At 32.8% G+C, this 22,499-nt stretch overlaps 1 protein-coding gene across 6 annotated transcripts in view; it reads left to right on the top strand.

The window, feature by feature from the left end:
• LOC124537084 (protein sickie) overlaps window positions 1-22,499 on the top strand; it is a 230,553-nt gene that overhangs the window by 170,966 nt on the left and 37,088 nt on the right. For 4 of the 6 annotated variants that reach the window (XM_047113803.1, XM_047113825.1, XM_047113844.1 and 1 more), the window contains 12 exons: window positions 8,232-8,409; window positions 8,740-8,877; window positions 9,209-9,262; window positions 9,840-10,014; window positions 10,417-10,509; window positions 11,039-11,183; window positions 12,557-12,670; window positions 12,901-13,092; window positions 14,123-14,229; window positions 14,901-15,029; window positions 15,420-15,502; window positions 16,677-16,751. In XM_047113803.1, the coding sequence (XP_046969759.1) occupies window positions 8,232-8,409; window positions 8,740-8,877; window positions 9,209-9,262; window positions 9,840-10,014; window positions 10,417-10,509; window positions 11,039-11,183; window positions 12,557-12,670; window positions 12,901-13,092; window positions 14,123-14,229; window positions 14,901-15,029; window positions 15,420-15,502; window positions 16,677-16,751 (1,483 nt within the window). Of the gene's footprint in view, window positions 1-8,231; window positions 8,410-8,739; window positions 8,878-9,208; window positions 9,263-9,839; window positions 10,015-10,416; window positions 10,510-11,038; window positions 11,184-12,556; window positions 12,671-12,900; window positions 13,093-13,417; window positions 13,445-14,122; window positions 14,230-14,900; window positions 15,030-15,419; window positions 15,503-16,676; window positions 16,752-22,499 lie in introns of all 6 variants that reach the window. The other 2 variants (XM_047113809.1, XM_047113818.1) reach the window with 2 other exon arrangements.

Here is a 22,499-nt window from a genome sequence, read left to right as displayed (position 1 = left end):
ATAATCAGTGTTGCCTTGCTATGTGTCTTCGCTTCGCTGCAGACTTTTAATAAATGTAACGGTGCTTGTAAATCTTTTTTATACCAAAGTAGACTTATAGTCGTTTTTAGTCGAATATAAAATTGAAATAAATCATATGAAGTTCGTTAGTAAAATTGATTGTTCCTGGAAATGCTTCTTGCAACATAACTGGTAAGATATTCGAATTTAGTAATAATTAGTTATATTATTTCATCGTAAATGTTATGGGAACTTTTTAGTCTTAAGCATAAGGCAATAACCTCGCGAGCATCTGGACTATTGCGAAGTCAATGAATTGTTTTTGTGACATGTGGCCACCAGTCCTTACGTTATAATTTCATAATTCATGTAAGAACATATATTCATGCAACATTAAAATAATTCTCAAGAATCTGAACATATAATCAAACTTATGTTCTTTATTTAAAATACAGTAAGACGTTCAGGGCGATTGATCTAAGGTTATTACATCGGCATCCGTAGGGTTAAAGCTGGGGCGGAAATCCCTAACCTCCACGAGCATTATTTCAGTCCAGAGCCCTATTTCAATTGGAATTGCTATTGTTATTTAATGCATACATATCTTTGAGCACCATTTTTTAATCTACATTATACATTATAATCTATATCATAAAAGATTTTTCGAACATACTTTAATTATTATATTCGAAGAGTTTCGTTACACTAAAAAATATCTGAATTTTCGATGTATTTGTTTTTATTATAAATTAGCAATTAGCAACAACTTAACGTTTTATAAATATAAACCGATCAATTTAACATTGCCTGTTTGATCGTGCGTGTCCATTGTAACATTGTCTTTCGAACAAGGTCGGGTGTAACGATTAAATGAAAACGCTTCCCCGAGCTTGTGCTATTAAAATTTTTGTTTGTGTTCGTATATTGTAAACGTTGTGCGTTGGGGTTAGCCGATAGTGAATCATGGATTCGATTGTTTTGTTCTTGTACTCAGCTCGCTTTCAACTCTCAATCATCGTCTAATATTTACTGAGTTTCAAAAGGATTTATTTTAAAACAACAACCGAAAGAAATTGTTTTTAATGAATTAATAGATTAGCATATTGGGGTTAGTGGTTTTTATACGAGCGTTTTTTTATGTTTTGTTTTAATCTCTCGTAGCCTTTAGTATTATTTGTGGCTTCGCTATCGATTGTTAAACGGTTTATAGGTTAATAATTAGTTTAGTGTTTACGGTATGGATGTCTGATACAATAACACAATGCACGGTTTTCGTAGCTGTTTTCAATTGACGGAAGCTCTATAAGTATGAACATTGATCGACTATAAATAAACTTACCTAACAATGCAAGGGACTTCGATAAACAATTTCAAATATATTTCTTAGAATTTATTTAAAAAAAAAATTAAAATACATTAGATCTGGTTGTTTTAATTCTTAAGTGCCCTCTTTTGAAGTGGCTGTATCGTCTAAATTGAATTCCAGTTGAAAGTTAAAGAAATGTTGTTTTATATTTTATTATTTCTATGATAATTAAATCAGTAGAAGTAGCACTTTTTTCACAGGTTGGAAACAGAATGACTGATTTTCTTATGTACTATTTTGGTAATATATATTAAAAAAAATATATCTCAGTATCTCAATTTTTTTGAACAGATTTTGACGATTATTTTTAAGTTGAATTCAATGTAATCTTAAGTTCATTGGTATACAACAGCATAAGCGATTTTATATAAAGCGAATATTCTGACAATTTTTTCAAGTCGTATTTTCAGCTAATAATGTTCACGAAGCTTATAAGGATAATTATTTGTAATTTTATAAAACAACAAAATCATTCATTCGTTATGTTCACTGGTCACATTTAAAATTTCATCCGTATAATATTAGCTCGCTGTGAAAATAGGAACATTTTTATCTGAAAAGTTAAAATTGTGGAGAACAAATAAAAATCCAGTGTCGGATATTACAGAGACACTGCTTATCCGCCTGAAATATTAATGAAAAAGTCGACTTTGAAATAAACTGAACGAGAAAATTGTGAATTCTCTTGTTTTGCAATTTTGTATGATTACTTTATGGTTTATACTTACAAGTTTAATTTTGTACGAAGCACGAAGGGCTAATAATACAAAATCACCTCGTTTTCGATTAATAGCTTGTTTTTCTTTTCAATTTCTTTGTATATTTGACATTAGTTGGGTCATTGCTCTCAAAATATTCGTTCATATCATTTATATTATAATATTATTTTATGATATATTTATAACCTAAAATTATCTTATAATTTGTGTACGATGTTATTTTGTTGAAGTTTATATATTCTTTACTAGTAGTCGCTCACAGCTCATACAGCCTTCGCTCGTTTTAGGGTGGTGGTTGTGGTAGGCAAAAAAGATGCCTTGTCCTTTCTTGGAGTTCAAGTTCTGGTGCTTCATACTAAAATTCATCAAATTCAGTCTAGCGGTTTGGTCGTGAAAGAGCGACAGACAGACACACAGACACACTAACAGACAGAGCTACTTTCTCATTAATACTATTAATAATATAGAAATATAGATGAAGGGATTTGGTTGGCTGATAGTTCTAATATATCATGACACGTTCCTGGACAAGATAAAGAGTTGTAGATAACTATAAAATAATGCTTAAACTGTGAAATACCCGCCATTAAACGAGATCGTCGCATTGGTAATGCGATGAATATTTTTTAGACATTTCGACACGAAAAATGGGGTTCTCGGCGTGAGAATAATGAGATGCTCAGTTCATGTAACGAGAGGCTTGAAGGGAAGGCTACGAGTTCCTTTCAGATCTGTCATCATTAGTAAGGGCTTGAGGCGCGGCGTTTTCATTAAGACACCAATGTTTCGAATGACAAACCGTGGGGGGTAGTTCACACCTCATGGCTATTTCGCTATACGTGTTCAGTCTTTATTGTTGCTGTGAGATATTCAAAAGGCTCAGTAACATTTTGTATAGGAAAAGAGTTTTTAGTCGCGATTTAATAAGAATGATGTGTTCTGCGTTATTTAAAAGCATTCGCTCGTAAATGCCTTTAGTGAATTCATCTCATTTTTCTCATGCAAATTTGTGGTAATAAATTAGTCTTAGATTCTTTACGACTCTTTCTGTGCTATGTTTTATTTCACTTCAGATTGCGATATGATTTTATATATCCAAATGTACCGCTTGGTTGAAGTATTCTGTTCAAAAAAAGCTCGTAATTTTCATGCAATTAAGTTAATATTATTGATTTTTCATTTGTAAAAAGTACAACCTTTTGTATTTAATTTAATCTTGTTAATTGAAAGGAAAACTTTTGTAAAAGCTTTTTGCTTCTTTTTTTGAACAATGAAACTATCTTGTGCACATTATAGTTACATGGTCAATTATAATCATTTAATTGTTTAAACTTTCCAAATTATTGTTAACTATTTGTACCATATTATACAAAAGGTTATTAAATAATATTCTTATTATAAATAAAAGTATATAAAAAAGTATTTATCAAATCCGTAAATCCTTTTCGTTAGCTATGTGTACATAAACGAGCATTGACGTAAGCGGATTAGCTTTAATACCCCTGAATATCTAGTAACTATCAAGTTACACAGGACTTGCCCTTAACAATGAAAGATCAAACGTCACTAAAATGTTTTACCAAATAATATTACTTCTGAGATTATTATTCGATTATATATTGTTTATTTTTCGACTTCTGCTCTCTGGTAAACAGAGCTTGAAAAAACTGCTTTTATCGGGTAAAGTTATGCAGCTTTGCAGGTTGACGGGGTAAAGTTTAGGCCTTCTTCATGGGATTAGAGACTTTTTTTATGCTATTGGTTGGAGGACGAGCATTAGGGTCACTTTATGGTAAGTGGTCTCCACCGCCCATAGACAAGAGCGCTGTCCCTTGTGCCTGTTGTTACACTGGCTCACTTACCCTTCAAAATGGAAAACCATAATACCAAGTGTTGTTTGGCGGTAGAATATCTGATGATTGGGTGGAACCTACTCACGGGCTTGCACAAAGCCCTTCCACCAAGTAACGCGTACTTTAATAAATAGAAAAAAATATGACTACGTGGTTACTATTTTTGTATTTATTTGTCACTAATGCATAACGCAAATACACATGCCTTTCACATAAGGCTGGTTACAAAGAATTAAAATCCTTTGTCCTTTGCGTTCACTGGCTTGTAGGTGTTCAAAAAAAGAGAAAAAAAAAACTAGCGTAACGCGTTATTCCCAGGATTAAAAAACAACAAAACTAGCGATATGCTTTCGTTTCGAATGTGTTTTGTTTCGATATTTAAAATACAAAATAAATTTGTCTACCTTGCGCTGTGAAATAATGAATTTCAAAAAACAGTATTCACTGTAAAATGATGCTTCTATATTATGTACAAGATGTATATTAATAATTATAAAACGAGAAAATATTTACGATTTTTAATAAATTAAGAATAAATTGCATACGTAAAAATACGTTTTAAGATATACATATATTAAAGATTCCATTTTATATCCGATGTAGGTCAAATAGGTATCCATTTTTAGAAAGTCTTTTAAATTTTTCAGCCAGTTGAATCGGTTAGTCTTCAGACTGCATCAGTAAAAATAAAAGCGCCTCTTTACGTCTTACATAACTCTCCCAGGAATCCCTTTTGTCGAAATACGAAGGTATATCCAGTTTTTGATTACAAGAAATGTTTGGCTTCAGTATGCTTAAGCCGTTGAATGATTTGACGTTGATTATTTTCTTGTTTTGCGAAACTTGAGTCATTTAAAAGGAAAGTTCAATCTTTTTTAAAAAATGTAATAATTAGCTACTTATGTTTGTAGATATAAATAAACTGTATTTAGTTGTATTGAATATTAAATATTTAGATTATATACAACAATAGATAGATTCTTAATACAAGTAGGTATATAATTGAATATTATATTAAAATTTTATAAGACATCATACAATGTTAGGGCTATATAATCGTGCAAACTAACAAACACATGCGTGCATTCGCTTCCATATACTTAATATAGGTTTTATCCTGTTGAATGGTGAAGAAAACTATCGAAAAATGCATTTTTCGGATGAAAAACGTATATTCGTATCCTTTGCGAAAATGTACATTCAACCCGCTCTGGAGCAGCGTGGTGAAGCGAGCTTACTTTACCCTTCAAAAGAAGCGCTTTAGCCCAGCTGTGGGCATTAACAGACTATTACTTTATTTTCTTTTGTTGTTAATATAAATCTATTTCATTCAATTTAACAGCACTAATGTTCTCATTATTTGGTAATTATTACATTTTGTTTTTTATCAACATTAAATAAAGTTCGAAATATTATTTCCATTTAACGCTGTACCAATAGTGGTGACCCCTTTACAGTAAAAATAATGATCTTAATTCCTCGCATAAAAGCTCCATTGATCTCAAATGATGTACAATAAAGAGTGATTGATGATCGCCCTGAATAAACCGCAATGTTATTTAATTATGAACATTCTTTGTATTTTGGAATACTAATTAGTTTAATTAAATTGGAAATAATTTATTTCGTTATATTTAATTTTAATTATTATGGAATTAAAATAATTTTATCATATCATGACTTTCTGTCTGTGAATTTCATTTTTATTTGGAAAATATTCATAGTCCAGAATTTTAACTGTTTACGAAATTACTGTGACGTTATCTAAATACGATTCAAAGTAATTAATCAATAAACGTGTTTCGTACCTATTATAATATTTGTATGCGCCACTTAAAAATAACAAATCCGTAATCTAGGCTACATTTTCTCGTTGTTAGTACATTCAGGAGGATAGGTTTTGCTGCCTACAGATTGGCCTATATTTTAAGACAGACTCGAGAGCGCTTCACTGTATATTAACGTTCGTTTAAAAGTAGGCCACAACATGTTGCATGTAGGAACACCCTCTATCAGCCAAATCAATTGCCTTTGTTTTACCGCCCCAGGCTTAAAGCACCCTGTAGAACACTTCCATCAAACAAAACACTTTTCAAAACCCTGAGAATAAACAAGGAATGTCATTTGTCGTAAAATAGACTTAAGCGCGAACACAATAAGAGTTACTGTTTCCTTTATAGCATATACTAGGTACTTACATAAAATATTAAGGTAAGTCTCAAAAAGAACAGTGCTCTAAAGAAGTGTACTAAAGTGAACATCAGTGAAGTCGGGTATTTAATCCATCACTTGAATAGACGTGCGTAGTAATCTCGTAAGTGCCTCTAGTGTATCTGGAGCTGAAATCAAGATGATTGTTAGGCAAATGGTGTCTTTTGTTATGATATGTTTTAATTATTTCAATATTCATATTTTAAAGTGTGTACCGTTTTATGACCTAAAACTTTATTTTATAAACAAATATATAATTAATATTAAACATTAGGTATGTGAGACGTATCTTTTTTAACCTTATTAGAATATAACATTTATTTTTATTTACGAAAAGCTTATCATATTTTTTTACATATGAACTATAAATAAATAGAAACTTCTTTTTTATTTTACTTTTATAAAAAAATTTACTTTTTTAAAACAATACACAAAATTAGATTAATAAATATAGATAGGTGTTCCAATAGTTTTTTTTTTATTTCTTTAAAAAAAGTATTTAAAAGGGCTGTTAGATGTATATTCGAATGTTTTTGTTTGTGACTCATTTGCAAGGGTTCAGCGCCCCTTTCTGTAAGGGTTATTCATCAAACATCGGCCTAAAAAGATGAATCACAACATTCGCATTGATAGACAATGAAAGGTGACCCGTTACTGATGTATACTTAGTGGTATGGCTTTGTGCATGCTCGTCTGGGAGGTACCACCCACTCATATATTCTAACGCCAAGCAGGAATACTTTATTTTGTTGTGTTCTGGTTTGAAGTATGAGAGAGCCAGTGTAACTATATGCAAGGGACATAATAACTTAGTTTCCCAAGATTAGTGGCGTATTGGAGATGTAAGGAATGATTGACATTACTTACGGCACCAAAGCATATGGTGACTACTTATCGTCATTAGCGGTCTATTAGTCCGTCCAACCTATATCAAAGAAAAATAAGCAAATATATTTTGAGGGTACAATAACTTGATTAGAAAATATCATATACACTTGTGTATATTTTAACACACAAATAATAAATCAATATATGTGAAAATGCATGTCAAATTTAAATCATTTTAAAACTGTCAAAACCGTTAATTACCGCTCTCCAAAAAGTTTTAGTATTTAGCAAAAAGTCCAGAAAATTTCAATATTTTAAAACATTATTTCAGCGAGCTGCTTTCGAATCAGAAAGTTTTTTTTTGTTTGTATTAAAATCCTTTCCCAGTTCTCCACTACACGAAACGAAGCTCTCGCTTTTAAATTTCAAGTTTCTTTGTCTTATAGTTTAAGCAGTGCGTTGATAGTCACTAAGTTCCAACAATTCTTTTTTCGTATATGGATTTCTATAAAGGTAAAAGTATTTCTTTTTGATCATTCACCTGATAATCTTGTTAGCTAACCCTTCGAAGATAACAAAACTACTGGTAATCATGATCATAAAATGTCAATAAAATATCTTGAATCTAAATGGCTGGCTCTCTGCAAGAGCTGCATCCCTAATAGCGCTTAATTTGACGCCGAGATGGCCCACTGGGCATACTCTTGGATCGTTGCTCACACTGTAGGCTCAAAATCTGGGCCAGCACTACAGTTTTCGTATGCTTGATCGGTGTTTATAATTAATCTCGTGCTCGATGGCCAAATATGCACGTGTCGTATAAAATTCTGTCCCATACGTATATGTTCTTCAACGTTGAAGTAAATTTGTTGTTTAAACTCCAAACCTACTCCCATAACGATAGAATGGATACTAGTTCAATTATAGTAGTACGTACGTAGTAGACGTAAACATGTGCTTAGTTTTTATTATTTAAATTTAAACAATTATTATATAATAAATCAAGTAAATGTATTTTGTTTAAGAGTATAAAATATTGTTTTACTATAGTCAGTTTTCATATATTATCCGAATAAAAAGTAAAGTAACGCAGCCTGTTATAATCACATTACTAGGTCGAAACCTCCTTTCCTTTTGAGTAGTTTGTGACTATTTACCGTAATGTTTGGTAAATTGGTGTTTAGTATTTAACACCGCCTATATGTCCATTTGTAGAAATATATTAAAAATAAAAAATAAATAATTTTATTACAGACGTGGTGGAGTTCGTAGAGGTATGGAAGGCGGTAGCGGCGTCGTTTACCGAGTGGTAGGCCGAACGCGCAGCAAGGCAGACTGCGGACAGCAGACGGAGAGGCAGCCACCAGCCCCCAGACAGGACACCACGTGGAAGAAATACACAGATTCACCCGGTGTGGGAGCTCCGCCACTGGTGTGTGAAATATTATGAATATCCAACGTATAAGAGCGAATATATTTATCGATTTAAACGTTCTAATAAACAAGTTGAAAGCCGGGGAAATGTTCGCGGAATTTCGTATGAAAAATCGTGCCATGTAAATTTCACTTAACTAGTACTTATTAAAGAAGTGATTTGTAAAGGCAGCAAAATACAAAATTAAAACCGTGATAAAGAGTAAACGAAGTTATATAAAACTCTTAAAACTGGTGAATATAAATATGAAGCTAGAATATCAACAGAAGATTAAATTGATAACAACGGTTACATGTCTTGTTTATTTATTGATTGATTTTCTTTCAGAATCAACCAGCTCCCGCTCCTCCTAGCCCTTCACACGGGCGAAAGGGCGAGCGTCGTACCGGTCACCATTCGCCACAACATCATAAAAGGGAAAAGCTCACAGCTGCACAACAGCTCGGCATCGCTCCACATCCACAGGTACGGAAATATCATAATTATTTGACCTAGCTTCCAAGCTTATCTATGTTGTGTAAATAGGCTGTAAGTTTCATACTGTAGGGATCATGCCTCTAATCAATGTTGATTCACTGCGAGTTTGTGAATAATAATTTGCATCCGAAATATGCAGATTTCTTGATTATAAGTTGAGTTGAGTTCCTGAAGTATTATGAAGCATCGATAAATACTAGCCTTAAGCGTACACGGAAATATCTGGTGCAGAATATTATAATCACTTCTGAAAAGTATATTAACACGTATAGTTATATATAAAAAACCTTAAAATTTTACTTTTTATTTCATATTTCAGTACCCAGCGTCGAACTCATCAAATCAACACGCTCCGCGAGGTGGAAGCTCCCAGGTACGAACATAAACATAGCTCGGTTAATATTAGTTCGCCTTACTATATAATACTGATGTTACATTACAAACTGACCTCGATAGTGTAACCTTATTATTTAATTATGACATTTTTGTTTATAAATATTATTTGCCTCCGTCCAACTGACGACTTATACTAATATTACAGATCTCTAACAAAATTTAAGCTATTATAAAGTTCATACTTTTTAAAATGAGATGAATAAATGGTGGAGGAAAATGGGCCGTCGAGTATGTGGTCACCAACATAACCAACAACACCAGCCATAGGCGTTGGCACTTTTAGAGATATTAACCATTTCTTACATTGCCATTGCACCGCCAATCTTGAGAACTAACTCGTTATGTCCCTTGTGCCTAGTTACATTGGCTTTCAGTGGCATCAAGTATTGATGGTTGGCGGTAGAAAATATAATGATTGGGTGGTACGGACATAGGTAATAGTACAAAATCCTACCGCCCAGTACTCCATAACTATTTATAAACACTAAAATTTACATTTAAATAGATCCAATTATTTTTTAGATAAATCATATAATTTGTCATTTCCTCATTAGCTGCAGTCACCCAGCGGGCCATCATCGCGTCCGTCTAGCGTCTCTAGTGGTGGAAATGGAAGCAGCTGTTCGTCTAGTAAAGCTAAAGTGCCACAGAACTTTGGTTACGTGAAGAGACAAAACGGATCGCAACCGCCGCCACCTCCGCCCAATGGACCACCACAACATGGGCATGGTTAGAACACGACTTCATAAATTAGTATTATATACGACAATGACATTAATACTGGTATTATAAATGCGTCAGTAACTCTGTCTGTCTGTTCATGTGTTGCTTGTTGAATTAAATGTAGACTACTTTCTTGTCTAACACCTGACGACCATTCCCTAAAAGGAGATTTGAGAATGATGTATGGAGCATACAAGAAAAAAATTCTTAGCAATGATTTATGAATGAAAATATTTGCTCATAGAAATTGTAAGGCGTTATTTATTGTTTAAGTATTTGATATTTTTAAAAATATTGCAATCATTTTATATTAAAAAATACATTAAATATTTTGCATAAATATTTTCACGGACATTCATTATTGTTGAAAATTAATGTAAAAAGTAATCTTTTGTTGATTGATTTTAGTTGGAAGAACCGCCCAAGTATCTGCAGTACCACGCACAAAAGTCAAAGTATCGGGCGGAACACAAACGTGTACTCAGGACCTACAAATACACAGTGAGTATACATTATATAATATTCATCCTATAATTTCAATAATAACTCACACAATATGAACTGGAAATATAAACTATCTTAGAAAGTGTGAACGAAATAGGAAATTATCCTACCTTGTACCGATGATGCTTTATGAAAACTTTCAAAATCAAAATAAACTTTATTCAAGTGGGCTTTTACAAGCACTTTTGAATCATTAACCAATTAAGTGAAGCTACCACCGGTTCGGAAGACCTACCGAGAAGAACCGGCAAGAAACTCAGTAGTTACTCTTTTTCAACATTTAAAAAAATACAGTCATGTTAGTTAATACAATTATTTAAATTAATATATCCTGCCTGGAAGTCAATAGGTACAGGTTTGATACATTTATGTCTCTTTAGCAATGGCTTAATCATTCTACAAACCGAATAACGGTAAAATAGATTGCAGATGTACTGTAGAATAATCAGAAAGTACTAACCCACCTTGACAAAGTGATAGTCCTATCGAAACAGTATAATATTATTTATTTATTTATATTTTATAGAAAATGGTATCGGACCAAAATCATATTCCCTGGGTGGAACGGCGGCTGCGCAACTGTCCGCGTCCGTCCGGGAAAGACTTCTCGGATCGCAGTCACTACCGAAGCCTGGGACACACGAGTTCGCTGCCTTATTTCATCACCACAGGTACGTACCATATAGGGACACATCACATCCATATAGCATGTGTGACTTCAGTTTAAGATTGCAGTGGCATTATGCAACTAATATTAATAATAATTATGTTTTTCTTGTGTAACGACTAATTCGAAGCCATTCATTATAAAAATATTTAGCAAATACGGTTGAAAAAATGTATATACTAATGTTATAAGTACAAATGTATCGTTATTTGTGTATCTGTTGCTCTTTCATTTGAGTTTTAGAAGTTTGTAATCCAAGGATAAAAATGGGCTTCTTTTTTAAACATTGACGACCTTCCCTAAATCGCAAGCGAAGCCGCGGGCGACAACTAGTAATTTACAATAAAAGAAAACAAATATAATTTTCTTGTTACTACATCAACGAAGTATCAAAAAAAGGCCCGTGAAAGGAAGTAGCCGTCTGCTTAGAAGTCGGCCTTCCGCGCGCAAATAAATGTTAATCGTCTAAAATTAAATTGGCTTGTTCTATAGAGATGATCTTCGTTATTAAAACGTGATCTTTTAATTTAGTTTACATCCATTTGTTTTGAATGACATCATCTCACCAGCTGATATCAACGGTGCAGATATAACAATTGCTAGACATGACCAATTAATGTACTTAGCCAAACTCATAATGTTTTATTAGTTCATTGAAGTTAGAAAGAGAAAGCGATATGTTGTTCTTAAATATTATTTACGTTACAATGCTTATAATTGTCAGGGCCGTATTAAAAGTTTATTATTTAAGATTTATTGCTGCTATAATTTTTTTGTGCATTAATTTCTACTTTATGTACTTATACAGTTCAAAAAGTTTTCTAATTATTACCAAACAATTTTTAGCAGTTAGTACTTTTAAAAAGTAGTAATCGCAGGACCGGTTCGGTTTTATATTAGTTGCCAGGACTATGTGCAATTAAAAGATGTAAAAATTAAACTTATAATAATTAATTAAAAATAATTGTCATTCAAGTCCGTGCCTGTTTGAAGTTTAATTTAAAAGATACTCGTTTTGTTGATGTTACAAATGTGCAGTATAGTGCGGCGTTTTAAATCGTAAAGCTCGATACGATGTTTTAATTGTTGTTTTTGTATTACCGATTCTATATTTCAAGAATGCCTTACAAAACTAAGTATAAATATTTTATGAAATTATTATCAAACTCATATCACTAGCCTTTTTTTTAGTGTATACTCTTATTTATTTACATTTTCATATCAAACATTGTATAACATTCGAGACATGATTGCAAACAGTTCTTATCGGCTGATATCTATTTATATCGATAGCAAAGGCCCGTGGGAATATTCGTGACAGTTTTCGATCGAATCTCGTAGTGGTCGCAGGTTTCGGTACAACGATCCTTGTTTCAGGGCAACGCCTAGAGGCGGGATGAAGATCAGCGATGGAAGTCTCTCAGACACACAAACGTATTCCGAAGTCAAATCGGATTACGGAATACCCTACGCGCCGTGGTTACGACACAGGTAATTACTACAAACCCTTTGAATGTGTGTGTTGTTTCGGAATATAATCCACATTAAATGTAAACTATATCACGTTTAAATAAGCATCGTCAATCATTCATTCCTCGACCATATATGTATATATTTTGTGCATTCCGTGTATATAACCCGGAGTGTTTCACGATCATGCTTACGCATCCCCCGGCCAGTCGCGAGCGTGCATGAGCCTTCATTTCGTTTCCCCATTTCAGCAACACTTACTCGGCGAGCGGGCGCCTGTCCGAGGGCGAGTCGCTGGAGTCGCTCACGTCGCTGCAGTCGGCGCACGCGCACAACCACACCTCCTCCCCTAACTCACACCACCGCAGCTCACTCACACACAATAAGCTCATCATGCATCGCGACGCGCAGAGCTCCCGGCTCAACAGGAGCAACAGTATTAGGTGGGTCGACGAACGGTTACGGTCATTAGGTACGATGGCGTAGCTGGGCCTGATTTCCAATGGTCTCTGTATAAAATATTCGAATATTTTTTCGAGCAGAATTGGTTCAACCTACTATTTGGGGTTTCGAGTTTTTAACCGTTACACAGTTACGCCAATCGTTTCATCATTTCATCATTGAATCAATCCCTTAACCTATCTATGTAAATTTTACTGTCACTGTGCTTCAATGCTCTTCCTTACCATATCATGTATTATATACGTAAATAGAATATTAATCATAAATTATAACACTGTATAATATTGATTGTTGATTGGTTTTTAGCTACCTCAGAGATAGGACGTTTCCAAGGTATGCCACAAGGATGAAAAATGTTTATGTTTGGCTTCAAGGTGGCACGCTTCATTTACAATATAACAATTGCATGTTCGAACATGGCACGGCTTACATTTAAATAATAATCTTATGAATTGTTAAGGCCGTACAAATATCAAACGCTATTAATTTTAATTTCGCTGTTATTGATCATTTATTTATGTCGTAACACAAGAATCATCTTTTGTTTTCAATTTCACTATCAAATTAAATCATTTAGCGTCATAAATATTGTTTGTTTGTGGTTATTCTTTACGGGCTGTTTTCGTGTCTTTAATTTGCAAACGTCCACACTTTTTATAATTTTTCTACGTCATCTCAGGTACTTATTTAAGCTTTTGTCGTCTTCTAGTGTGGTTAATTAAATTTAGTTGATATATTTTCTACTTAAACATGTGATCGAAATAGTAAACATTTAAAGAAATTATTGTATTTGTCATGTCAGATTTATGCCTCACTGAGTTATTATTTCTATATTAAAAAATATAAATATTATTTCCCTGAATATCTATTTTCTGTATAAAATATATCATTTAAATAAAATCATAATCTACTTCATCAACCTCGACTTTAGAAGTATAATCATGTACATAACCTATGCAAATTAATATGAAACTTTTTGTATGAGATAATTAATTGTAAGTATCATTGCAGGTCAACAAAATCAGAAAAGCTGTACCCGTCAATGCTGCAAAGGTCATCAGAGAGTGATTACGAACCGTACTATTGTTTGCCAGTGCAGTATGGACCAGGAGGACAAGGTTGAACATTGTTTTAGATAGATATCTATCTATCCGCTTACCGTCACTTAATACGTTTTATTATAAAGAACTTAAAAATGAGGATGAATTTCATTCGCGAAACAGACTTAAAATAAGTACAGATAATAAAAAAAAGATAAAACACTGAATCTTAACAATTTGGTGAAAAGGTCAGCTATATAATGCGTTTTTACGTTCCAATTAATTTAATTTCATTCTTTTATTTTATATACAATCCGCGTAGCTATACACGCATAGCGTAGGATTTAGAATGTCGGTGCTCTAACATATGTTGTCAAATGAAATGTGAACATAAAGAAATTTAAATCCAGACAAGCACTGTTGTGTTTAATCTTTCTTCATTTGTATTCATAATTTATCTGATGATGAATCAAGGTTTGTGAAGGAAAAAAAATGCATTGTTGTGCATATATATTAATTAATTCTAAATAAAGCTCCTGGTAGATTTAGCTCCTAGCTCTCTCCGTCACAGGAGTAGAGATAAAAGCCTATATCAATTCTGACTGTAATTTTTTATCCAATACTCGTCTAGATTTTGTGAAACACTATCGATTTTATTAGCTGCATCTGCTTTTCATATATTAAAAGAAATTGACTATTTTAGAACAGTTTAGAATAATGAGTAGTAATAATGTCCTTTATGTTCCTAGGTCTAAACTACGGGGTCTCCGAACCGCCTTCACCATCTCCGCGGTCAGCTCTGAGCCCGACCCACCAGCCCGGCAACGTGATGCACACCCCACGACACTCGCACCACTATCCCAAGAAAAATGACGAAGGTCAGTCATAATCACTGATTATTTTAATCTATTTCTTATTTGAATGTATCAAATACATATATATGTAGATGATACAGACAGATGCAGATACATGATATTTCCAAAGAGCGTAAACAGTCTTAAGTAGCCTCTTGCTATAAGAAATGCATTAATGCATCCAGAATAATTACTATAAGTTATTCTAATGCAAAACAGCCAATACTTTTATACTTTGTAATAAATATGTCAATATATTTATTATGTTCATGTAACGTACGCTTTATACGAACTACATTGATGCTGTCTGGGGTTCACGTTCATTTGCATTCACAGCAAAGTTATTCATAGTAATATTACTTTTTTATTAAAAAGTGTAAATTTTCACAAAATATAGCAATGTTTTATTTTCAGTGCACGGTTCGACCGCCTCTTTGGTGTCAACAGCGTCATCCCTCGCTGCGGGCGCTGGCTCAGATGAGAGACAAGCGCATGAGGTAAATTATTCGTTTTACTTTTTTGTGTAAGTTATAATCCGCCCTTGTTACGCGTGGAATACGTGTTCCAAACAAAAGTGCGTTCTTTAATACAATATAATGTCGATAACAATATTGAATAATATTGAATAATTCTTGGTGGTAGGGCTCTGTGCAAGCCCGTCTAGGTAGGTACCACCCACTCACCAGTTATTCTACCGCCAAATAACAGTACTCAGTATTGTTGTGTTCCGGTTTGAAGGGTGAGTGAGCCAGTGTAACTACAGGCACAAGGGACATAACATCTTAATTCCCAAGGTTGGTGGCACATTGACGATGTAAGGAATAGTTAATCTTTCTTACAGCGTCATTGTCTATGGGTGATGGTGACCACTTACCATCAAGTGGCCCATATGCTCGTCCGCCAACCTAATCCATAAAAACAAAAAAAAACAGAATTTACTTGGAATGATTCAAGCTTTGACTTTCTTTTTACAATTACCTGACTCTACACTGCTTTTAAAGCACACCATGTAAAATCTCCAGTAGGAATAATAAAAGATCTTTTATTTATTTTTTACAATAAAATAAAATAAGTACCTATATATACAGAAATATACAATAATCTTTAATATTGTTAGTTCAAAAAAGGACTCAACCATATTAGTTACAGGTTACCATTTCAAATATACATAAGTCAGTCTACATTCAGGCGCTATTGTATTTTTTATCATAAATATCGATAGCCAAACCTTATTAACACGCAATAGTGACTGTTGATTTGAGGCCAATATGCTGAAGAATTTGTCCAAACTGAGTCGCTGAATTACTTATTTTGCAATCAGTGGAGAATGTCATAAAATGTTAAGTCAGTTTGGTTTAAAGCCACAGAATAAAAGGTTTTGGGGCTTCATGTCATGTCACTGACAATTTGTATGATTGTTACTACACAAAACAATGTGACTAATTTGGTACCATCAGAAAAACAATATTAAACAATTTTTTTTTTTTCAATAATAACGTAGGTATATTATTTTTTCCATTTTTGTTATTTTTTTAATATATATTACAACTAAGAATTTACCTATTACAGTTATGTCAAGTTCATAAGCTAGACAACTTAAATTAATTTCATTGTTTTATTTTGCGTGTTTTACATAAATGATAATTTTGTTTACAACATTCATTGGCATAGGTTCGAAAGTTGAGACGAGAGTTGGCGGACGCTAAGGAAAAGGTACACACGCTGACGACCCAGCTGACAACTAATGTAAGTACTTTCTACGTCTGTTCTCTACGATATAATATACTGTTAGTTTCATGAATTATTAAGGCAGTACTTACGGATAAGTGCAGCTTTAACTATATTTTCTAATGCAGGTTTACGCTTTCGTGATACTATTAGTTGATTATCACACGTGAGCTTAAAATTATTGTGTACTTTCATTTAATAACTAATCTAATCATAGATTATAAAAAAAAATAAACCACTTATTTTTTTAATTAAAAAACAGTAATCAATAATAATTTAAAATATTCGTACAACTTTTGATAATAGAAAAATAATAATTGAATAATATTATTTATAAATAAAAATTTTAAGATAAAGAAAAGCGACTTCAAAACAAGTTAATATACACTAAAAAGTAAAAAAAATAATTACGTATTCAAAATATCTTTGAAGTAAAATTAAAAATATTAGACTAATTAAAGGTCGATTTGCGATTATATAATATAATTGCAATTATTGTTATATTTGGAGCCAGTGTCAATTACAAAAAAAAAAACACTGACGTATTGATAACCTCCTCCTTTTTGAAGTCGGCTAAAAAGGAATATTGATTCTATCTCAGTGTCGATTATATCTCTCGGTTCTATAAATACTTATAATGAAATAAACATATAAATGAAAGTATTACTAAGCACAACAAGCAATGTGCTTATAAGATAATGATTAAGCAAAATAAGTGATCACTTTACAAACAATCATCGCTGAACCTCCGGTGTTTATATATTATGTGTCGCTGATAACAAATTAATCGTACTATATTATAAAGCCACGTGTGTTACACATAAAACGTTCATGATAACACAGCTTTAGTAAACCAATATTCATAAGAATGTTATAATGACTTCCTTAATTTTCTTATTAAATATATTACATCACATATCTATATATTATATTAATTTAGTATTTTATGAAAATGTTAATAAATAATAAGATGTTCTATTTTATATGAACCTAGAAAAGGTGATTTTTTTTAAATTCAATAATGCGTTATTTAATTTTGAATTATAACGTTACACATTATTTTTGATATATGATAAGTTAATAGTAGGTATTTATCGTTACAAAAACATAAAATTAATTATTAATACTTGAAAGGTAACGTAAGAAAAAATTACGTTATATAGAGCTTTTGCTTAATTTTTAATCCTTATGTAAATAACCATAAAAAAACAAAGTATCCGTACATTAATCACGTGAGGTTCGAAAGAGTGGAGTTGGGAAAAGATCATGAATTATCTCAGCCTTCTGGGGATGTAGCGAGATATCACGTGTATTTATCTTTTTCTACTTGAAAATGCTTCATCCTTTCCGCGATCCTTTTTGTGTTTTAACAACCAAACGACACTATATAACAAGATGATGTTGTAACAACCAAATGATAATATATGAAATGCAAAGAGGTAGCTTGGCGCCTTGATGGCTGTCGAGGTACGATAAGAGTTTCGCAATTTAATATTTTAAGGCTATTTTGAGACCGACTTATAAAAACTGTTCTATTTATTTTTGTAACACGAACAATGAAATAAATTCTATATCTATTCATACTTATGATTTCAAACTCAAACTCGTCGCACTTCTACATTGAATAACGATATTCAATGTAGAAGCTTTAAACTTTCTTATTGATGGTCAAATTAAACAACCATTTATTATCCTACAATAGTATAAAGGTGTAAAGAAATGTCAACACCAATAAACCTATTTTCCCATGCACTCTGACATGTGTTTAAAGTGCAGCGCGAAAATCCAATTACATTTAAAAGAAATGACGACGAGATCAGATAATGGCTCGTAGGTTCGATCGAGTCGCACGGCCGTGAGTGCGGTCGCTCGCCATATCGGGTGGTAGGAATGTGTGCCAAACAGTTGCTAACACCGTCTAACCTAACTGAAAGTTGTGTTAAGCCGTGTATACATATCTGAGAAATGTTTTTATTAAAGTAACGCTACGGTAGGTAGGTAGATTCTCGTGTCATGGCAAGAGACTTGCACTATGTAAATTCTTGATTACAGAATAACGTTAAATGTATATTTTATTGTATGGCAATTATTGTTACATTGTGACTATTTCTATGTTTATGTATGCGCAATATATAAGAATTTATAGGCATTTTTAGTATTTAATGTATTATTAAAACTCTATAACTGTAATGATCATGCAACAAAATAATCATTATAATATGAAACTGATACGTTTACGTGCAACACGTTTCTTACTACACATTGAAAACTTAAATTTAAACGTAGGATTAAACTATAACTTAAGGATTATGTCACACGCGAACCGGTTCTAACCAGTTTATTTTACGCCAGCATTGTTTTGTATTTGCTTAGAGGGAACAATGATGTTTCATATTTCGCATAATATATAAACAAGTTTACAAGGATATAAATAGGTCTCGACAAAGATACTAAAAGAGTTCTTAAGGATAACATACGAAAATATGTATTGACTGAAGTTTTTATTAGAGATAGCGTCGAATGAAACCTAAAGAGTTGAATTAAGGCTTGCGTACACGAGTATGCAAGGGTACTAATAGTTTGCGGCACGATAAAGCTAACTGGCGACTGGTTAGTGCAAGCGATGGCGCTTTCCTGAATTCCTCATTCAATAATTTATATTAGTATAATGATAAATGTTTGTTTTCTATTCCTTTTACACTTCATTTACGCAAATATGTTTATATAAGGTAAGCGCTGACAACTAGTTTTCTCACGTACACGGAATTAAATTGATAATCAATAGAAACTTCATCTCAATACAGAATCATGGATAATGTTAAATATATTTTGTTCGAAATATATATTAGTAATTTTAAGTATTTTAGGGTCACCTAATGGGGTAAAATGTCGCAGAATTGATTCTGACCCCTTGGGATATTGCGATCCCCACAATTAACACAAGATTTAAAAGCTTTAAATGGAGGACTATTAGTAATTTCTAATAACGCAGCATTAATAATATTACTATATAGCAAATATACACACATAATAGCATCGTAATAAATCACTCTTCTTATAAATATATATTATTGAAATGTGTTAAGAGTTTTTTAAAAAAGGAACATTTTTATTTTTTTCTAAGCTGACAGGATAATAACGAAACTTAAGTATTTACACATAAAACTTTAGTAGAGGCTATAGAAAAAAGTATCGCGACCAAAGAGGTTTATAAATCAATGTCCCAAAACTGATTCGAGCTCGTAAAAAATAACGTTAAACCCTTAAGTTTTTTTTTATCGTTACATCGTTACGACATATTACGTAGGTTTTTGTTGATAACAAAGGGTAAAACCTTGGATCCAATATGGTCGTCGTCTACCTACTTACACTATTACACTAAGTTCATGAAATTTTAATGTCACTGATCACGATAATATCCAGCGTGTGTAATGACAGTTGACGCATACATCGCAAAAATATTTGACTGCCTTATAAGTCGAATCGTGTGCCACATTAGAATAAACCTGGCAATCCTAACCTTAAACTCGGACAAGAAATTTATTAAGAGTTTCTGTTAAAAAAATCAGTAGCTTAAGTTTTGAAAAGTAAGAATGGATTATTACTGTTTTATGTGGTTATTAGGTTGATCGTATTATAGAGAATTTACTAATGTTCGCACGTAAACTTGTACAATATAATATGTTATGCGCAGTTAGAATTGGCTTACTCTGTTGATCATCATTATTCTATCGCTAAACAACAGTACGCAGTATTGTTGTGTTCCGGTTTGAAGGGTGAGCCAGTGTAACTACAGGCACAAGGGACATAGCATCTTAGTTCCCAAGGTTGGTGGCGCATTGACGATGTAAGGAATATTTCTTACAGTGTGTTTATGGGTGATGGTGACAACTTACCATCAGGTGGCCCATATGCTCGTCCGTCAAGCTATTCCATAAACAATAAAAAAATCATCATGAACAATATAATAAGTGCTCGAATTAGCATATGTTGATTAGGAACTGTGATTCAAAATTTATTTGTTTTTATACTTCTTAATCTACAAAATTAAGTAATAAAGTATATACCTAGTTACTTAAGATACCATCATCATCATCATCATTATGATCAGCCTGTATTATTCCACTGCTGGATTTACACCCCCTAGGCGCGCCACTAAGCCCAATACCCGGTCATTCTCGTCCACGTTCTAAAATATCACGAACAATTAAATATTCTAACAATGTACTAAACAGTAGTAAATCAAATATAGTTGAGTAATATTACCTTTAATCGATAAGCATTATTCTCCTACATTCTAGATGAAGTCCGCATACCTCGTGGTCGATTGAGTCATGAGGACGACGTTATTTTATTTAAAAAAATATTTCCATTAAAAAGACTCAAATGGGATTTCCTTAATGTTTCACCAAAGCATTATTCAAGGTTGTCCAAGATATTCGAATAAGAAGAAACTTTTTAATCATTTTGTACATGAAAGAAAATGATTCGGACTACCTCATAGTTCGAATCTCAAACGCTTAAGTTGGCAATATATTTACCGACCAAAGACGAAATTGCTACAACAACAACAACAACAGCATGTAAATTCCCACTGATGGGCTAAACGCCTCCTCTCCCTTTGAGTTTTGGAAAATATTCCACCACGCTGTTCCAATGCGAGTTGGTGAAATACACATGTGGCAGAATTTCTATGAAATTTGACACATGGTTGTGAAAATGTTCCATAATAAAAATTAAGTAGATATCTTACAACGCAAAAGTCGATTGAAAAAGGCCCTTCTCATACATTACATGTAATATGTAAAAAAGCAAAATCCGTTCATTATAAATCCAAGCGAAGCAAATCTTTAAATTATTTTACCTTCATTAGGGTCGGATAAATAACCATTGATTTCATTAATAGCCTCATCTCTCCGCTCGCTCAAAGGACAAAGAAGTGCAGTTTTCAATAAGAGACTTTGAGTTGTTTTTGTTCGTCTAATTTACTGTTAAACAACGCCGCCATAAATAATTCAACAACTGAACTTAGCGCGGACATCAATCGTTCTTGTGACGCCATTCAAACGCTGGCGACTGACCTGTGTCGTTTGAACGAACTGTTAACTTAACACTTTACTATGCTACAAATCATTTTTCTATCATCAATATTTTAATAGTTAATGGTCTTTGTTCAATTTAACAATTTAAATTAACTTGAAGCTAAAACGTAATGTAATGTATTGAAGCTAGTTTTAGACAAGTATTGAAGGAACATATACTTTTTGGACATAAAATAAATAGAAAAAAGAAAAATTTTTAAAGTCTTCATAGACGAACAAGGAGTTTTAATATAAAACAAATAAACAGTTTTCCCAATAACAATAAACAAAAATATAAAAATAGTATAGCTATGTAAACTATACCAATGTACTCATTTGTTTTATCGAGAGAACGAGTTGAGCCGCTCGCGAACGTCTCACGTTTCACCCGATACTTGGTTTTCTGACGAATCCCTTTGGGTGTTGCGTTACAAGCAGTACAGGGTCGACGCGTCCTTGCCAGCTTACGCACGTGTCGTTTTAAATTTCTATTTGCATTATCGCCTACCATCATTACCACGAAATTGAAGCACAATGAACACTGCTCGCTCGCGAATGTTTTACAAACATTCAGCATATTCCGTAATGTATCATGCTCATTGCGAAAGTTACGGTTCTATGTTTTACGAGTAGGTCAGTCGCTATCTTTAGGTTTAAATCGATACATATGGACAATATTGAAAAC

This window comes from Vanessa cardui, chromosome 2 (assembly GCF_905220365.1).
Source record: "Vanessa cardui chromosome 2, ilVanCard2.1, whole genome shotgun sequence".
Taxonomy (NCBI): Eukaryota; Metazoa; Arthropoda; class Insecta; order Lepidoptera; family Nymphalidae; genus Vanessa; species Vanessa cardui.
The sequence above is the reverse complement of the archived record's forward strand: the minus strand, read 5'-3'. Positions and strand labels throughout refer to the sequence as shown.